Source organism: Solanum tuberosum, unplaced genomic scaffold, assembly GCF_000226075.1.
Source record: "Solanum tuberosum cultivar DM 1-3 516 R44 unplaced genomic scaffold, SolTub_3.0 scf00127, whole genome shotgun sequence".
NCBI lineage: Eukaryota > Viridiplantae > Streptophyta > Magnoliopsida > Solanales > Solanaceae > Solanum > Solanum tuberosum.
In genome coordinates, this window is record NW_006239058.1 from 544138 (window position 1) to 565428 (window position 21291).

The following is a 21291-nucleotide window of genomic DNA, read 5'->3' on the forward strand; positions in this document are numbered from 1 at the left end:
GTTCTTGACTGGCCAACACTCCGCTCCATACAACAAGGCCGGTCTAACTACCACTCTGTAAAACTTACCTTTAAGTTTCGGTGGAATTTTCTTATCACACAATACTCCAGAGGCAAGCCTCCATTTCATCCAAGCAGCCCCAATGCGATGTGTGACATCATCGTCGATGTCACCACTCCCCTGGATTACAGCCCCAAGATACTTAAAACTTTCCTTCTTAGGAATGATTTGAGACAAAGCAAAATATGTACAAACTCAAGGATCCTTAACATCACAAGTGTTTTCCTGAAATTTCTAGAGAGAAGACGTGAATGCACAAGGTGTAGGATCTTACCAATTAAAGGTGGATTGCTGAAGTAATAATAATGTGACCTATAATTTCTCAACATCAATATACCCAATGTTGTCTGGGGGAACTGGTCTAGGCGCCTGCTCTTATGCTTGGTTATACCTGGGTTTGAATCCTCACACCTAGACGCTACGTTTTTTAGTTGAACAAATTCCATGGTTACAATGTCCTAAGCAAACAAAAATCTTAAAAGTTGTTGCAGGCTGGATTTGAATCCAAACCTTTTGGTGAAATTAATTTCCCTTCACCTATAGAACCTAGGGCCTTTTTATTAAACTGGGTGTCACTTTAGTTTATTTCTACGATTTCTTCTATACATACACTACACACATTTACACACTGTTCTGATCTAGGTGTGTGGCTACCGTTGCACCCCCTCCCTCCTTAATAGATCCGTTGGACTTGCAGGCCAAACTTTTTAGCTAGTAATGACATGACAATGTTAAAATAGTGGTGCCCTGCCAACTTATGTTATGTCTCTATTCCCCCTACCTGCTAAAGTGGAGGAGAGATTGGATATATTGAGGAGGACTTTCCTCTGGTTGGGTAACTAGGAAGGAAAGGGTATTCATCTGGTCAAATGGCAAGCTGTGCAACTCAGTAAGAAATCTGGTGGGTTGGGTGTCAAGAATTTAGGGCTGCAAAATATATCTCTATTATCAAAATGGTTGTGGAGGTTTGGTAAAGAGGATCATGCTCTTTGGAAGGATGTTATCATTAGCAAATATGGACAGACTGAGCAATGGACAACCAATACTGTGACTAGCACATATGGGGTCTCAGTTTGGAGGACTATCAGAAATTTGTGGCCTAAATTGTCCAGGAGCATAGGTTACAAGGTGGGTGAAGGGACTAGAATTCTATTCTGGAAAGACAAATGGATCAGACAGAACTCACTCATGGAGGATTTTCCAGATTTATTTTCTTTCTGTGGCAACCCTGAAGCATCTATTGCTGAGACCTGGACTAACCAAGGATGGAATATCATCTTTAGGAGGCTTCTAAATGACTGGGAGGTTGAGAGAGTGGCCAGCTTACTGCAAAGATTGAATGATTTCTCTGGTTTAAATACCAGCCCTGATACAATCAGATGGAAACATGATAGGGATGGAAAATTTTCAGTTGGAAGATTGTACAGAAGAAATTTATCCTCACAACCTGGGAACATCCCTGGACCTTGGAAACAAATATGGAAATCTAATATTCCTACCAAGATCAAGTGTTTCACATGGACGGTATGTAGAAGAGCGTGTCTGACTCAGGAGAAACTGAAAAAAGAGAGGTTTTGAAATTGTCTCAAGATGCTTCTTTTGCAAGGAAAAGGAGGAAACAAATAGTCATTTGTTTCTTCATTGTAGAGTGACTTCTCAGGTGTGGCATATGTTTCTTAATATTCTCCAAAAACCATGTGTGATGCCCGAGCATACGGCAGATCTTCTAACCTGCTGGATGAGGAGAGGTGGGAGTAAAAAACAGAAAAAAATGGTGGAGCATAGTTCCTTCTTGCTGACTTGCATATGGTGGTCAATCTGGAAGGAAAGAAAAATAATAGATGTTTTGAGAATATTACTAATTCAATGCAGAAAGTAAAAGAAAATTGCATTAATACTTTATATCTTTGGTGTAAAGGAGAGGGGTATAGATGAGGTAGAACAGCTAGTAGACTTCTTAGGCTCTCTGTAATTATGATTACTTGCACTGTAATCTTTTTGATGGTTGACAGCATACCCACATTTAAGAGGCTCATGGTTCCAAATCCTTAGAGATAAACACAACTATTTAAGAGGACGCTAAATAAATGCCACTAGTAACATAATTCAGACACCTAGCATTTTTCCATTTTGGGACTGCAATATATTCATCCTATTGCACTCTTCGCACCCAATGCTTTGCTCTTTTACAATTCACTCCCTACTTCTGCCCATTATAGAGGCAATCGGGAAACCTTGCAGAATGCAAATGTAACCTAGGAGTAGTGAGCTAATCCAATCATTCATATATTGATTGGATACATAAGTAAGCTTGATTACTTTTTCAGTTATGGCAGAGATGGGTGTTTTATCTACTGAGTGCAATTCTATCTGTCTGATCTTCCTTTCAACCATCTGCCCGTTCGTGTATAAAATTCAAGAAATTTTCAATCACTTGAATTTCCTAATATAAGTTACCTTTCAGGTATGTATCTATGCACTTGATAATGATCATGATATATGTTGGTCAATTTTTGCAGTAGAGACCAAATGACCTGTTTAAGTTTTAGAACTCATGCCAAACACCTATGAGTTCTGAAACATCTTGCTTTCAAAAGATTGCCTGCTCTAAAAAAAAGATCTTGGAAAAGATTCTTCAATATTTCTCATGAGCTATTGCTTCTACCATATCTATGAAGTATCTCCTTAACTCCCCCAAGGAAAAATATATGTGTCATATTACTTTAAAATCACTCTGCTTGAAGGATTTAAAAGTTCACTTTCCAGTTTTCAAAGAGCTTAATACAAAAATGAAATGCTATATGCTCATAAATTTTAGAAAGAAAAAAACTGCTTATGAGCAACTTTAGCATTCGGACCTACCGTAGGTGTTTCCATTGACTTTCTTCTTCTCAGTCAGTCCTTGCACTTTGCAGAGTATTTAGTCAAACCTTTTCATTCACTCATTATATGATTCTGTATCTTCTTTTAGTTACTTGAAATCATGTAAATCTATTAAGGTCAACATTATTTCTGGAATATCATTCAGATCTTACTTGAGTAACTGTCAAATTTTTAGTGTGAAGATGATAAATCATTTAATGAACTTTAAAGATTCTTAAAGGAAAATACTTGACAGTGGTATTGAGGCATTTGCATATTTGTGAATCTTAATTTGTAGTCTGGCAATTTTCATGCTTTACTTTCTATAGAAAATATCTTGCATAAATGCATCAGTTACTTTAACCTTCCCTTTGCCATATCATGTATTTTATGTTTGATCAAATGAAAGGGATGCATTGCTATCAAGATTGCTTTGGAATTAGTATTATAAATAATTGTACTCAAAAAAAAATTCCAAGGATATGGTCATAAACCTGTTTCTTTTATTTAGCATTTGGTATCGATATGTGGTATTTCTTAGTTTTAATTTCTGCAATTTCTTTTCAGATTTTACCGCCAAAGTTTGCTCGATCAGTTTCACACCTGGCTGATCAGGTAACGCATGTAGAGGATTCAAGTGGATTGCGATGGAGGGTAACAGTGTGTTACTATCAGGGTTTGTTAGCTATCCAACAGGGGTGGCCGAAATTTGCATCACAGCATCGTCTGGATGTCGGAGACCTCTTGGTTTTCCAGTATGCTCCGGGTCAGCACTTCACTGTTCAAATATTTGATACGAATGGTTGTGAAAAGATTATTTTCTGCTGTGACACTGGCAAGGGTAAAAAAAGAGCAACAACCTACGTGGAAGAAACCACCCGGGTTAGAGATGCTCAATATGATCACGAAGACGGCAGGTTGTGCTTGCATCAGTCACGTTTTGAAATGCCAGCAAGCAAACCTCTTGCAGAAGTACTGTTGCCAATGTGTGAGGCTGGAATCAAGGCAACTGGTATGGTTAGTAGACCAGCAGAGGATATTCCACTGCTGGGTCCAAAAGATAAAAAATCCAAAAAAGCATCTCAATTTGGTAAGCTTTCTGTTCACAATAAATTGTTAGGATTCTTTTGTTTTTTGTTGTTTTGTCCTGAATATACATATTAGGGCTATGTAGTTGAGGCAGTGATGACTCAGCTGAAGCTTGGTTTTGCTGATTCTACCTGGCCTAAATTTAGTCTCAGGTGTTTAGATTCTGTTAAGCTCAACCTTGTAGACTCGTGAATACAGTGAAGCCTTTTGTTCTTTTTGTTGATTGATTGTATACCAAATTGCATTACTTTCCTTAGTGTATGTGTTGGAGGACCTTAAATTTTGTTCTTCAATCATCAGCTTCAAAAACTATTTTCCTCTCTCTTCCCAGTACTCATCAGTATAACCCTTCTTTGGTATTAATCTCTTTGTCCTATCCATTTAATTTCTCATATTTTTCTCAAGTTCCCTCTGGTGAAAATGTCGTTCTACCTTCCTTATTTGACTCAAAGATTCGGGTTCCACACTACGTTCAGCAGTATCTATTTCATAATTAATTGCTTCCCTCAAAGCAACTGGGGGTATTTTGTGATTCTAATTATTATTGAAGTTGTAAATTGTTTTTCTTGATCATTGGGGAAATGATTAAGAATATTGTGTACAATATCCTTAATGATGATGTCATAGCAATCTGGAATTCCTCAAGAAACTTGCCTTACACACGGAGCTCTTATATAATGACATCCCATTTCATTGTATGTTTCTCTTTACTTGGTAACAGAGTCTCCATGATCTTGGTTGAGACTTCAGTTATTTCCACCTACCAGAGTCTCACACTGTCAATTCTGCCAAGTTTTCTTTCTTTTCAGATTTACTATTTTGACCTCTTTTTGGTGACGTTCCTGCTGCACAACTCCTCTTCCTAATGACTGTTTCAGTAGCATCAGTTTTTCTTTTGTTATCATTCAAGAGGCACTGTATTTCTTCTGGATAATTTTTCTAACAGCACCTAACTACTTTTTAGTCCATTCCAGTCGGCTCCACATCTATTCAGTCTATTCTTGTAACAACTTTTACTGTCATTAAGTCCAACAACTTTTTGGTTACCCTAACAAGTCGATGATGTTCCATAGATTTTCATCCCAGAACCTCTTTTTGGTGTAAGAAGCACTTGCTTTTTGCCGTGCAATCACGGATGATTTTCATGGGGAAAGACTTTCCTTGAACCACCCTTTTCTTTTGCCGACTTTGTTCGCTATTCTAATGACTTTTGAGCTATGTTGCTCGGATTCTTCAAAAATACTGTCTTCTGCATGCTGGATCCTCCAAAAATACTGCATTTTTTAAGGATCCGACCCAGGTACGGTAACATGTTAGGAGAATCTGAGAAACATAGCTTTTGAGTGTATCTTGTTTTCAAACTAAGCTGTAATCAAACCCACTTTGAGTTTGGCTGGTGGTGTTGAAAGTCAAAAAGAATCATAAGAATATTGTGTAGAATATTCTTAATGATTATGTCCCAAGATTTGAATCTCAAGAATTATGAAACTTCTCTTAATTTGGTAATTCAAAATTGTAGAGGTCTTTTGAATGTTGTTAACAACCATCTGTAAATCTTCTCCAATTTCAAATTATCATTAAAATTCGTCTGAGTACTGGATTTCTTTTTTATTTTGGAAATATCAAGACTTATTATTCTATTTGAATTTTTTTTATTTTACTACTCAAGAGTTCCCAATATATGAGCTAACTTGTAATTTGATTCCTACTTGATTGATTGTACTAATACTAATCATGTCCTCCGTATAGGACATTGGCCTTTGAATGGCCCCTACTCCTGCCATCTGCGGCTTCACCTCTCCCCCTCACCAGCCTACATCCACCTTCTTTCAGCCCTTTGTGACCATCTTGTTGCGCTTCCAAAATAGAAGCAAAACCTTTTCCCTATATAGAATCCAATCACATATCCAAAGTGCATCTTTGTGTCACCCTTTTTGGCCTGGATTGTAGGAGAAGATGATATAGGTAAAAAGTGGGAGTCTTTAAGCTAAGGTACGATTGTGTTGATACTAAGGTGGTTTCTAAAAGTTTCACTTTCTCTTGTTGCTATTCTCTTTTGGAGAAGAAAGGGGTGTTTTCTTCATTAGCACCCCTGATCATAGTCACCGAGGCTTTGCATGAGCTTAGAATCAATTCAATACTGGTTCCGATGCGGTAGGGATAAGTTTAAGACCAGTACCAAGAGGAAGCAATTGCTGCTGGGTATAAAAAGAGAATCACAATTTTAGTCATTCATTTGGAAGATAGATGTAACTTACTCCCCTCTAAACAATCATGCTCTCCTTTCCTTGCTAGGTTGCTTAAATTGCAAAGTAGGAATTAAGAGTTTTTGACATGAAATCGCTTGTCTTAATTTAGGCCTGATCAAACTTCACTAGCTTGAGCTTCACTTGATCGGCTAGTAGGCATCCTTATCTTGTAAACTTATTTAATCTGGCCATTTGCATGTTGGTGTTGTGCTTTGAACTGCCTTTGAGCATCTTCTTGCTGTTTTTTTCCTTATGTACAAGATTCAGGAGAGGAGGAAGCAAATGGTAATGAAAAAGTCATCAAAAGTAAGCCTGCTGGTTTAGGAGACACACCATCCTTTCCTGCAATCAACTATTCATGTTTGGTGTCCGTCAATGGTCGAGATTTTCTGGTAACACCTTGTTTAAATATCATTCCTTCAGTCATTTTTGTGGATTGCTATATTCTTACTATTTCATGCGTTCTTTAAAGAATCGGGAAACTTGAAAGAAAAAATAAGAAAATAATGTGGAATAAAAAAATATGAAGATTAAAGACTAGAAAAATAAGATAGGCGAAATTCAAGAAATAAATCCCCAAATCTCAAAAGTGATTATATAAGAACCCTAATTGATTGTAATAAACCTAATTAGCGGATTACGGCTAATCAAATTTAATCGCAGATTCAAATGAAGAACTTAGATGAATCTGATCTAGAACCCTAACTGAATAATTACAACAACAGCTTGCCCAGTGTAATCCCACAAGTGGGGTTTGGGGGAGGGTAGAATGTATGCAGACCTCACCCCCTACCTTTGTAGGGTAGAGAGGTTGTTTTCGATAGAGCCTCAACTTAAAAGAAATGTTATTGAAGCTGGATTGTGAGAATAATAATAACAAAAACATACGCAGTGTAATCCCACAAGTGGGGTCTGGGGAGGGTAGTGTATGCAACGTTACCCCTACCTTATGAAGGAAAAGGATTGCAAGAATATTATGATAACAAAATAGAAAGATATAAAGCAAATGAGGCAAAAATAGTACTACAAATTGAATAATAAGAGACTACACGACTACTAAATAACCCCTACCTCTTCCACATAAAATATGACAACACTCGGTTACCTACTAGCCTTCTACCCTAATCATCGATCTTTGTTACCACTTCTCACCAACCTCTCACACCTCTTTACTAGCACATCCGCACGTTATAAGATAAATCTCAAGTAGTGAAAAGAAAAGAATCTTGATAATACTAGTGTGTCAAAAAAAACAAAAAGGTTTCCCCTATATATAGGGGCAAATCATGCACCCCTCTCCTAGACATTATGGTATTCAAAATCAATTTGTATGGAAATAATTAGTAAAATCTAACTAGGAAACTTTAAACTAGAAAAATATGTAAATTAAAGTCACACTTCTTCCAAAACTACCTAACAAAATAAGGAAAGAAGTGGCAATTCTTGGATCAAAAAATACACGTCAATTCCAGCTCCTTTGGGTGTGAATTTCTATCCCCTTTGGGCATGTAATTCACCCCCACTTGGGCTTGCTTTTCAGCTCTTTTCAGGCTACCTGTTGGCCCCAATATTCCTCCTCTCGATCTTGGACTTGGACCATGAAATATGCGTAGTGCTTTGCCCACTCTTAGTCACAATTCTTGGGTTCTGGCGCTCTGCTTCCACTATGAGCATCTTCTTGATTTTATATTGAAGTCAAGCAAACATTGTCTTGCATCTCCTTCACTTTTATAATTTCATTTAGTCCCTTAATGGAGGAATGCCACTATGAATGCTATCAGTTTTCTGTGAATATTTATCAATACTGGCATGTACACTGCTTGAGTTTATATGAGTCTTGAGTTTACCTCTGAAGATGCATGCATTTTAACATTCTTTTCATCAAACTTTTGTGTTTAATAAGATGTTACAGAGGGAATAATGTCTTTCTCAGGACATCTTTGGGCTTAAACACTATAAAATGTTACTGAAAATTCATGAGATTGAAGTGAAGTACTGATTACTTTGTAACTAGGATGCTGAAAAGAAACATACATGCACAATAAAAATGCTGATTGCAAGCTCATACACCAGATTTTGGTAAAAACTTGTCGTTTTTTGAGGCTCTAACTTGTTTAAAATAAGCATCTCGAAATCAGATTGGACACACAATAACTTAGATCAAATGTTAATATCTTTCGAGTTTAGCGCCTGCGAGACCGGACATGCCAATGATGGCACTGTTTCTTTAAATCTTAAGTTAATGAGTATGTTTTCTTGTTGCGGATGTATTTTCTCGAAATAGATGAATCAATTGGTTAGTAAGTCCTTGTGTGTGTAGACATTATGTTAAGTTTCTCTATGCAAATATGAGATTGTTCCATTGGTTTTTCATCTAAAGAGGAAGATGTCATATAAAGCACTAATTCTTTTGTGAAGTAAGACCTACATTTACATTTTGTTTTAGAGTTCTAGTCCTTTAATCATCTGAGCATCATGTGAAGCAGCAGTTACATTACATTGTTGTTATTGAGTTCCATTTTTGGAATCACCTGACCACCCTGGTCGTTCTTTTCTAGTGTGATTTCATGCATATTGCTTAGGCTTTGGCGAATCTAGTCTGCTCTACGTTGCAACTGATTGCTTCTACTTGGCTGAGTTTCTCTTTGTTTTCCAGTTTGTGTATCCCTTTTTTCTCTCATTGAATCTAGATCTCCTTTGTGCATGTGCAGGAATTACCAGAATCCTGGCGAGATTTGTTGAAAAGGCCAATGCGAGAAAGGTGGATTATTTTTCTCCGAGGACCAGATAAAAGAATCTGGCCTACCTATTATACTAGTCGCTTGCCTCCCTATTATTCTAGCAGACCTAGTGTTGATGTTTTGACTCGTGGATGGAAGGACGTTGCTGCAGCTTATGGCATGAATGCCAAAGATGATTGTCTTTTTCAACTTGCAGATCAGCAGAACCGTATATTTGATATACGCAAAATCTGAAAGTGCTGAAGTAAGATTCCAAATGAACTACTTGGAGTCAATTACCTTAACGTCGTTATAAGGGAAATGAAAAGGAACCTATGTCAGTTTCTCATTAATAGTTTTGAACAACATTTAAGCGTTGCTTTGTTGGGTCATATATTTTGTACTGTCATTTTGAAGTTGTACTCAGTATTTTGAGACTAATTCCTTTGAGTCTAGTTACATGTTTGTTTAACTTTGTTTTCTGAGATCCAATTGCAAAGAACCATGAATTGCTCGTTAGGATTTATGTTTTTTTTTTCTTCTATAACTCATATGCATGGAGACTCTATCCTATAAAGTGAAATAACATAAATGATAAGAAAAAGCAACATTATATTTATATCGAAATACCACAGTTCAAAAATGCACAAGCGCCCTTGAAAGGTCCTTCTATAACACCTTCCCTATCACGGTGGCTTGTGCATCTACTGTCGCTACATGAAATTTTTTAAAAAAAAACTACGTCCAACCCCATCGAACTAGCATCGATGAACGATGAAAATATCAAACTACTTCAATACTCTGATCTGCAGTAGCTGAAACCTGATTTTGCTCTTTCACCACCATTTTTTTCATCCTCATCAACCACTTTACCCAACTCAGCATGTTGTCATACAAACTTAGAGCAATATACACACCAATTCCACCAATAATACCATTGGCAATTGAGTATGTCAAAGGCATTAACACCATAGTCACAAATGCAGGCACTGCATGCTTAATATTATTCCAATCAATATCCTTAACAACTTTCATCATCAACACCCCAACTATAACCAAAGATGGACCTATAGCCCATGGTGGCACACTAGCAATCAAAGGTGTGAAGAACAAAGACAAGAGGAAATAAAACCCAACGACGATCGCCGTTATTCCTGTCCTTCCACCTTCTCTGATCCCAGCTGATGATTCTACAAATGTAGCTACAGGTGAAACTCCTAGAGTTGATGCAACTATAGTTGATCCTGCATCAACCATATACGCGGTATATTCACCTTCAAATTCTCCGTCTTCATTCACAAATCCCCCAATTTCAGCCATTGTATACAATGTACCTGTTGAAGCTAACACATCTATGTATAACAATGTTATTAAAGCTATCCACACTTCACCATTGTTGAAATGCGTAAAATCTAGAGCTCCAGCTGTAGACTCAATTTTATGAAAATCCACCACTTTTTTGAAATACTCATAGCTTGAATTACCAGATGGAGTATTAGGAAAAACCGTAACAGCAGTATTCCTAATCCATGAAATTAACGTCACAAAGAGAATACCGTATATCATACTCCCTTTAATCTCCTTCATTAATCCATAACACATTATTATAAACCCAACTGAACCTAACCAGAAAGTTGCACTCTGCATCTTCCCGCCGGTGCATTCTCCGGTCACCGGATTTGTACTGGTGCAAGCAGTTAGAGTGATCAAGGTAGATGAATCTGGGCCAACTAAGCCCACACCTTGATGGGCTTGTAAGCCCACAAATGCAATAAAAAGCCCAATCCCAGCCGCACAAGCTAACCTAACGGGCTGAGGAATAAACCGGGCTATCCTCCCACGAAGCCCAAATACAGCTATTGCTAAAAACGCACAGCCTTCAACTAAGAAAATTGCCATAACAGTCTGATATGACATTTTTCCAGACCCATGAAAGCCCACTAAATTATAAGCTAAATAAGCATTTGGGCCCATACCTGGAGCTAAGCCCAAAGGAAGATTCGCCAATAAGCCCATAGCAAATGACCCAATCATAGAAGCTAAAGCAGTAGCCACAATAAGATCACTTTTCATTTTCGCAACACACTTTTCGTAACCTTCGTTATTGAGCACGCAATCTGGAGTTGCATGCGTTTGGTTGGCCGGAAAAGTGCAGTCCGAGACGGAGCAAGTTCCACCGGAATCCGATAAAACGCTGGCGTTGACGGTAATTATATAAGCCATCGTAAGAAACGTAGCGGTACCAGCACGAAACTCTTTAGTGAAAGAGCTTTTTCGAGATTCCAATTTGAAGTATTTGCCGATTCTGCTCTTTGAAATTGCTTCATTTACTTTCATCTCCATTTTGTTCAGAGATTTTGCCATTTTAGTGAAAGAACCAGCTGCACAGAGCTTTTCCTCCATGTTTTTTAGTTTATCTTTTTCTCTGTTTTGTTGCTTTGAAGGTAAACAGGGGATTGGAATATATTTATAAGATGATGAGAAAACTGAAAAGAGGTAAAAGAATTTAATGCAGTGTGGAATTGTAGTAATCTGAAGAATGAATCAGTGTGGGTCTTTTATAGTAATAATATGATTATTATTATAAAATTACACTATTATATATGTATGAGTACGACGCGCATGTGTATATTTGTTTGATGTTATACCAGATTATTTGCTTATTAGTGTACATTTAAAATCAGAGAACATAAATGTTAGATGAGATCAACTTAAATGATATATTTATATATTATGTCGTTATAAAAAAAGGAAAAGAGTTTGATATACTCCTCAACTTTATCATTTTTAGAGTTGATATACCTCCGTTTTGAAAGTGGCGCATATATAACTGTTTAAAGTTCAGATGTTTGTGTTTGTATAAATTTGTTATTTCGAGTTTATACAAAAACAACTTAATTACATAAACGTACTTGTGAATTATACAAACTCACCCACGAATTATACAAACTCGTGAATTATACAAACGAGATAGCTTAAACTGTAGATATAGCTCGTAAATATGCAAACTATAGTTATAGAGCATAATTAGGTTTATTATAGTAGCTATTTGCGAAAAATTCTCCATTTTTTCCTTCTCACGAGGTTTTATTTTTTTACTTTTTTTAATTCAACGGCTAATTTGAATTTATTACCTTGATAAGTCAAATTTATTCTTTTCACTTATTTTCTTATTAAATTTATTATAGATGTTATAGCCACAAAAAATAGTTTTAAATTTTTTCTCCTATTTTCCATTCACTCTTCTTTCTTTTTGTTTCTCTTATTTTACACTTAAGAATAATAGAAAAAATGAAATAAGAATAAGAAACTCAAAAAATAATTTATTTATGAAAAAGACCAAATATTGATTCTTTTTTAAATATTAACAATAAAAATGAATTTAAAATTAATTTTATCACTTTTATAATGGTGGGGTATATGTGAGACACTTTTGAAATAGTATAGGGGTATATATGAGCCAATTTTATGATGATAGGGTATATGTGAGTCACTTTTATAACGAAGGTATATCAAACTCATTTCCCTTCTAAATATTAACAATTTGAAATGTACAATCTTTTTTCTCTTTAATTCTCGAAATTCCAATTATTATATATAAATTGAGAGAGAGAGTAGTTGTTATGTGGTCATTATAGAACAAAAAGTAATAAAACTCATGCCTTTTAAGGAAACTGGGTTGTTTTTAGTGGGTTAGTATGATTGTTATGGTACTAACCCCCCACCCCACCAGACACGCACCAGTTTTTTATTCAACGCATATACATCGACAGAGGTGAATGTAATGGTGGGACACGTGAAATCGAGTTTATTTGAATTCAGTATTTTTATATAAAATTGTAAAACTTAAATTATATATTAAACTCAACTAAAATTCAAGAAATTTATAGTGGGTTTGTAGTTATAATTTTAAAAATACAACGGATTCAATAATAAGCGTCTTAAAGGTTTGAATAATATTCATAAAAATTAAATACTATATGTGTCTCTATAATATGAAATGTAATGGGATTTTACAGTACTATCAAATTAGAGTCTTGTTTGACTGTTGTCTTGGTAGTTTACAAGATTTTTATGGAGAAATTGCTAGTAATTATAGAATCTGACACAATATGAGTTCAAACCCGAGAAAGATCTTTGACTAGCTAGTTGGATAATTATCACAATTAATTTTACATAATGAGAAAAGTATAATGATTTGATTCCCTATATATATGTGTGTGTCTTTAAAAACATTAATCCTTCGATTGGTAAATTGTAATTTTTATTTCATCGTGTTGTACAAGTCTTGTGTGATTATATAACGGCAAAATCGTGTATGCATATGTTGTATACCTTAAAGGACGAATAAATATATTTGATTAGGCACCCGATTACACAAAGTTGGTAATTTATAATATTTGTGATGAAAGTATTTAGATTGAACTTTTCTTTCGTATATTTCTTTTAACGACTATTTGGATTCGTTGCACATGAGCTGAAAGAGTTTCAAAAATAACTTCTTTGTCTTCACGAGATAGAGGTAAGATTTGTATATATTCTATCATTTGCAAACTTCACGTGTGGGTTTAACAGAATATATTATTGTTGTTGTTGTTGTTGAATATTATTTATTTTGAAAAAGAATATAGAGAAAAAGGACAAATATACCCTCGAACTATCGTAAATGGTATGCAGATACCCTCCGTCATACTTTTGGGACATTGGTGCCCTTGCCGTCCAAAAACTAGAGCATGTATGCCCTTCACTCTAACGGATCGAAGACTAAATAGGGACACGTGGCGCAATCTTATCCGTCGATTCAATATTTAATAAATGTCGGATCGATGGATAAGATTATGACATGTGTATGTCCGTTAGTATAAAGGGTATATATTCCCTAGTTTTTGAACGGTAGGGGCACAAATGTCCCAAAAATATGATGGAGGGTAGAAGCATACTATTTACGATAGTTCAGGGGTATATTTATCCTTTTTCCCAAAAATATAATAGCTAGTATGATGAAACAAAGAATATTGATGAGATCATAGTTAGGCAAATGAGTTTGGTATCACATCATGAACTAATGGACTTTTATTGAGGCCAAAAAGGACAAACAAAATAGTCAAAATATATATAATGAACCAACTCATTACGAATTTATCAGGTTCATATTTGTCCACCAAACATGGTGTATGGCCTTTTGTTTCTAAACCAAACACACAATATGTTTACTTCATACTATGTCCCAGAAGATTTTTAATTCATAAGTATATTACATCAATCTTCATTCAAAGATTTCATTCCCTTCTAAATATTTATGGAAAATCTTTATCCAATCTCTGAACAATCTAAAATAATATCCACACATAATGAATATTCATTAATAATGAGAGTAGGTAGAAAGCATAAACTTCTTTTAATTTCTTTCCCAATGGTTAATTAAAATGATATACTTTCAAATCTGTAAAGATAAAAAAACTTCATATATCCTTAACTGCATTGTCCTAAATCAGTGACTCTTCTGAATGTTTATACTTCTTCCGTCCCTTTTTAATTATCATAATTTTTTTTTTAGTTATCATAATTTCTTTTTTGAGAGTCAAATCATACAAATTTTGACTAACATTTTAAGATGCATTTTTTCATCATATTGTTATGAAAAATATTGCAATTTATAATACTTTATGTATAGTTTTTGAATATCTGAAATTTTATTTTAAAATATTGAATTAATATAATCTAGTTTAGCCTTAAAAATTAGTCAAATTGGCTCACGAAAAGCCCAACATAACAGCTAAAAAGAAAAAAAGGAGTATTATAGGGGAACTTTCGCATATAGCTACTCAAGAATAGTTTAATTACGTTATATATCTATAGTTTGTTAATTACGATTCGTAGCTTCATGTTATAGGAAGGAGAGTGGCGAGCAAGATTGGGAGAGAGAGGAGAGAGGCAAGCAAGAGAGGGTAGAGATTGGGAGAGAGTGAATTGTATATGTATATCGGTTAGATAATTGTATATATGTAACTGGTATACATATATATTTGTATATCTGGCGAGCGAGATTGAGAGAGGGAGGAGAGAGGCGAGCGAGATTGGGAGAGGGGGAGAGAGGCGAGCGAGATTGGGAGCGGGAGGAGAGAGGCAAGTGAGAGAGGGCAATAATTTGTATAATTCGCATTTCGTTTGTATAATTCGCAGGTACGTTTGTATAATTCACATGTTTATGTATAATTGAGTAACATAAAGTCTGGAATTATACAAATATGATAAAATTTGAAATAATGAATTGATACAAACATAAACATATGAACTTTAAACATTTATACAAATTATATTATACAAAATCCGAACACGTTTATACAAATTTTAAAAAGTTATACACAAAAAGATTGAATGTATATGGTGATAAAACTGAAAAACCAAAGGAAATCATCATTATATACAAATACAAATCAAACGAAGAATTGTTATTTGCGAATTATACAAACGTGACTAATTATACAAATTCAAAATCAGCCCACGTAATTAATGATTAATGTTAATCACAAGTGATAATTATAGCAAATTATAACTATGATGACTAATTAAATAGTATAAATTTGCTTAACCGCGTAATTTCCCATTACTTTATTTATTGCTAGAAAATTTGGGATATAATCGGAACAACTATGTGAGTTTGAGCATACCCTTCTTCAAAAGGAAAAGACAACGACATTGCATATAATTTGTCTCTATTACTTATTAATTAAGGACTTTCTTATAAGTGGAAATTGGAGTATTGGACGGTCATTTAATAGTAGTAAAAAGATACTCATAAAGGGGGGAACAAAAAGTGGCCTTTAAACAGCACTAGGAAAAGTAAACTCCCAAAAAAAATTATTTTATAATTAAAAAAAATAAATTTAACTCCATTAATTACTTCGTAAGGGCATTTCACTTGTTAATGATAAAGGTAAAAGAAATAAAGGTGTGAAATGACATCTAAAATCTTTTAACTACTTGCATTCTTCCAAATTTGTCTTGGCATCTAAAAGATTGGCTATGAAAAGACATGAACAAATTCTTTAGTAGATCGATTTTGTGCTATAAATTTTGTTTCTATGTCTTTTTTTGGGTGGGGGCAAGGGGATTGGGGGAGGAGTATAGTGGAATTCGAATTTTCATTATTAGGATAAAGATGTGGACAAGCTCTCTAACTAAACTACATTTCATATGTTTTCCCTACGTCTTAATATATTCAAATGGTTGATTTCATTAGTGACGGAGCTAAGTGAGAAATGGATACATGCCATGATATCATTAATCTCTCATGGACAATGTGTATGAGAGGCAGAGAGTTTATGAGTTCTGAATTATAAAAATGTGATTTATTAAATTTTGGACAAATTATTTATATATATAAAGTGAATTTCTAAATACAAATTTCATTTATGAGTTTGTGTTTCATGTCAATAAAAACAGCCAACTAATAATACCAATTAAGTGTATTTTTAATATAAATATAAAATTTGGACCAAAGCTATTGAATTATGTCGAACTCATTATTTGTGATGTAATTAGCTTCTAATTCCTCAAGAAGCTTATGAAACAACGATTGACTATTGGGCACTTAACTTTAAAATCCCACTAATAACATGTAAAAGGCAATTTAGACAGTGGCAGACACGTTAGGAGATTAATTTGGACTTGTTTGACGTTTTAAACCTAATACAAGCTCAAAAGTGCCTATCTGAATCTCTAAAGCTAAATAGGTTTAGACTTTAACAATCTTTTTTTGGCTTTTGGATTTTGATTTCATGAAAAACAATTAATGTATAATTACACCATTATATTCTCAAGATTATTAGGTACAAGTCCACATTCGAAGTCCTCCCTATCCACCAATTAAGGCTAAAAAGACTTTATAATGTGTGTTTGGCAGGAAAATGTTTAAAATGTTTAAAATACATATTTTATTTTATTTATTTATTAGTATTTGATGCGTAAGAAAATAAATATTGTTTTAAAAGCGAGGGGTGGATCTACTTTAAAAATAGATGATACACATGAATATCTAAAATTGATCTCATATTGTTTTGTTGGCACCCATGCTAACAAAGCGTTGAATAATGCATTTGATTGAATGTTGAGTTATTTATCTAGAAGAATAAAAATTAATTTTCACATAATATATTCAGTTTCTCTTCTTTTTTAAGTGGTGTGTCTATGATTTCGAAATTCTAAATCTCCCTCTGACAAGAACAATTATAGATATATTTAATATAGCAAAACACTATGAGGTGGGGAGTAGGGTTTTTTGGGTGATGGAGATAGCTAATGGGAAGGAGATAATGAACTAGGAACAACGTTACTTATAGAATTTATTTTCACTACTTTCATTAATTAGAGAAATCATTTTTCTAATTTTTGAGATATTAAACTTATTTTCCTATAAAAATATTTTTTTAAAACATTAATTCTTAACCAATCAAACATGAAAAAAATGGTCATACTAATTAAATACACCCATGATGATATATTGGATTTAAGAGAGAGTTAGTTTACTACTCCCTCCATTCCATATTAAGTTAATTTTTGAGGCATTTTCTATTTTTCAAATTAACTTAATTGTTCAGTTTTCAAGACTACTTTTAGAGTATTCTTCCAATTTTACCCTTCATTAGTTAGTATTAGAATTAGTGATTAATTAATATTTAGTTATTTTAATCATAAATTTGACAATAACTAATAAGGATAAAAGTGGAAAACTAAGTTCAATTTATGTCTTAATCTACTTTTCTTAAAGGGTGTGAAACACCTTAAAAATTAACTTAATATGGAATGGAGGGAGTATTAATGATACTCTGAGAAAAAACAAAAACAAAGTTATTATGATTAAGATTGAATTAATGGAAATTGAATTTTATGCCATCATAGCACGTACTCTCTCTGTCCCTAATTACTTGTCAACTTTTGAATTGGCACACATATTGAGAAAACGATTAATGACATAGTGAGTTTACCATTTTACCCTATTAATTATGAAGTGGATGAAAAGTTCTACATTTTTCAAAGTAATTAGTCATTTAATTGAGGGTATAATAGGTAAAAAAAAATTGTCCTTTCTTGATTTGTCAAAATGGACAAGTAATTAGGGACAACTATAAAAGGAAAAGTGGACAAGTAATTAGGGACATAGAGAGTATTTTTAATTATCTTATTTAAGGTCAAAGATGAATTATTATGTTAATATCAATATCAAACTAATTATGATTATGTTCATTAAAGTGGTCGGATTTAATTAGTTCCGGTTTTTAGAGTGGTGAAGATCTTTCGAGAAAACGATTTTTAGAAACATTACATAATTATTTTTCTCTCAAAATCCAACTTTTGTTGTTCTTTATTTTCGAAACACATTTGATTGATTTTTACAATAATTAATTGCTTTAAAAAAAAGATAAAATGAATTATTACTTTTTTCTAGTTTTACCATTGATATTAAAGGGGTAAAAAATGGCTATAGTACTCATTTTACAATAGAAGCACTTGCCACTAAATAATAAATATTAGAGAACTCAGTAAATTACATCTTGTACTCAATATACTTTTTTATTGAATGTGTTAAAGTACCAAATGATCTTTAAAATGGGACAAAAGAAGTGTGCGGATCGGAATCAGAATTTTTAGTTTATAAATTTTGGGTTATAAGATTTATTTTACTTACTGTAATTTTAAATAAACTATTTATACACCTTAAACAAAATTCTCAATATAAATATAAAATTTAAATTGAAATTATTGAGTTTTGTCGAATCTATAACTATTTCAATGACTCCGAATACAAAGAGTACAAACCCCACGGTTCATAATAATTGAAGTCTTCTGTCATTCCTCAGCCCTCACTATGTCCAAAATCTTTTTTTCTATATTCTCTCGTAATTTGGGAGATTCTAATTCAGTAGTAATTATGAGGAGCCTTTTTCCACTTTTTAGGCAAAAATAAACTAATTAATTGATAAATAGCATAAAATAAAAGTATAAAATATTGGCAAGGCGTGCTTATTCCTGGATTATAAATCTTTATGGGGACATATGCAGTTTAATTAATTAACATATAAAGCTTAGCTTGCTAAAGTTTGGACATTATTATCAGTAAACACATTACTTCTAGGACAGGAATATTAAGTTTAAAATGATTTACAACTATATTATATAATATAATTCAATAAAAGAATATTAATATACGTTTGATGGGTCCAAAATTGTTGGTTAATTTGCATAAAGGTTGTAATATAGGTGAGACAAACATAAATAATTTCTTCACTAAAGCGGGGAAATTTAGTAAAATACAAATATGTGATTTTGGCATGCGCGATTTTTAATTAATTAGTTGAAATGTGATTAAGTAATGAAATAATTCAGTACATGAATAAATAAATAAATACAAAGATGAAGATGGGTCCATCTTTTGAGAAACTTCTGGGATTTGCAGAGTGGATATTAGGTGAGTATACATTCGACCTATCAATACGAGTTATGTTGGGATGGTTAAATTTTTTCTATTTTTAATTTAAAAAATTAAGTTCAAGTTCTTAAAAATAGAAAATTTTTTTACTAGGGATATCGCCTCCAGAAATGATCTCTCCAATGCATATTTAAATTTAATATAAGTGACGATCACTCGATGAAAGAAAAAAAAAAATAGAATAGATTCAACTTGTGCTTCTATGCGGGTAAGTATTTATAATGTTTACATAGAGTCAATTCAAATTATTGTGATTAAATAGTTTAAGGAAGTAAAAATATAGAAATAATTGAAAACAATTAATTAACCACTAAGCGTTGAAAATGATTTACAAAATATATAGCATATATTTATTGACTATACACGAATAAATTTTAGATAATGTTAATGTGGAAAATGTACTCAAAATTCAAACAAGAATATAGGGATTAGGGAGCTAGCTAATCATTTTAATAATGTATCCAAATTCACTCCCTCTTTTATCTTCAAAAAATTGACGGTACAAAAGAGTATTATCCACTAATGTCAAAAAGTCAAGGATAATTACTTTTACGATTCACTCAATCAACTACCTATTTTTCAATCTAAAATTAGTTAAAGTTATATATGAATTTATAGCAATTCCACTGTATTCAGGTCCATGTCATTCCATCACTAAACAAATTATTGAAAGGTATTATTAAAAGTGAATTCAAGATTTTTAAAGTTTATAACCACAAATCTCTAAACAAACACCAAATTTACTGCAAAAGTTACAACAAAAGTCTTAATTATAATTAAGTGAAAATTACAAAAATATACTACTTAAGACTTTTATTAACAAAATATCAATTTATTTATATTTAATTACAAACTAAGTTTTTAAATTACATACATAACAAACATTTAATTTTTGTATTTAATTTAATTTTGTTTTACATATTTTTCTCTCTCATACTATTAGTATTTCGTGCCTTTTATATGGAGTATAATTAGGATATTAATAATTATCAAATATTCTCTCTCCTAAACAGTTTCAAACTCTTTTTATTTATAACAATAACATTTTAATTATAAATATGACAACTTATTAAATATATATATCTTCACACATTTTTATACCTAATTTTGTGGCTTAGTGGCTTATTTTATGGAACTCATTATTTATTATTTTTACCATTTAGATTATCAATCACAATTATAATTGCATACATTTCTTTTACTTAAAGATTTTTTTTCTCTTTCTTACTTAATACAATTACTATGGTAAAAAATATTTTTCTCTCTTCAATTACGTCTTTTTAAAATTATCTTTTTTAGATTTTGATGCTAATTTTTTTCTCTCTTCAATTACGTTTTTTTTAAATTATCTTTTTTAGATTTTGATGCTAATTTTTTTCTCTCTTCAATTACGTTTTTTTTAAATTATCTTTTTTAGATTTTGATGCTAATTTTTTTCTCTCTTCAATTACGTTTTTTTTAAATTATCTTTTTTAGATTTTGATGCTAATTTTTTTTCTCTCTCTTCAATTACGTTTTTTTTTAATTATCTTTTTAGAATTTGATGCTAATTTTCTCTCTCTCTCTTCAATTACGTTTTTTCTTATTATCTTTTTAGATTTTGATGCTAATTTTTTTTCTCTCTTCAATTACGTTTTTTTTAAATTATCTTTTTTAGATTTTGATGCTAATTTTTTTTCTCTCTTCAATTACGTTTTTTTTTAATTATCTTTTTAGAATTTGATGCTAATTTTCTCTCTCTCTCTTCAATTACGTTTTTTCTTATTATCTTTTTAGATTTTGATGCTAATTTTTTTTCTCTCTTCAATTACGTTTTTTTTTA

General features: G+C 32.7%; 2 protein-coding genes across 2 annotated transcripts in view; one reads left to right on the forward strand and one right to left on the reverse strand.

Moving 5' to 3' along the window:
- LOC102581541 (B3 domain-containing protein REM16-like) overlaps positions 1-9499 on the forward strand; it is a 15207-nt gene extending 5708 nt beyond the window's left edge. The window contains exons 3-5 of the mRNA XM_006351400.2: positions 3490-4012; positions 6522-6652; positions 8972-9499. Of these exons, the coding sequence (XP_006351462.1) occupies positions 3490-4012; positions 6522-6652; positions 8972-9235 (918 nt within the window). The 3' untranslated portion in view covers positions 9236-9499. The remainder of the gene's footprint in view (positions 1-3489; positions 4013-6521; positions 6653-8971) is intronic.
- Positions 9500-9575: 76 nt separating this feature from the next.
- Positions 9576-11491, reverse strand: LOC102581878 (adenine/guanine permease AZG2). The gene has a single exon (XM_006351401.2). The coding sequence runs from the start codon at positions 11381-11383 to the stop codon at positions 9764-9766; it is 1620 nt and encodes a 539-aa protein (XP_006351463.1). The 5' UTR covers positions 11384-11491; the 3' UTR covers positions 9576-9763.
- Positions 11492-21291: the final 9800 nt, after the last annotated feature.

Excerpts from the sequence above, each read along its gene's own strand:
- LOC102581878 (XM_006351401.2), bottom strand. The coding sequence starts at position 11,383 with ATGGAGGAAAAGCTCTGTGCAGCTGGTTCTTTCACTAAAATGGCAAAA.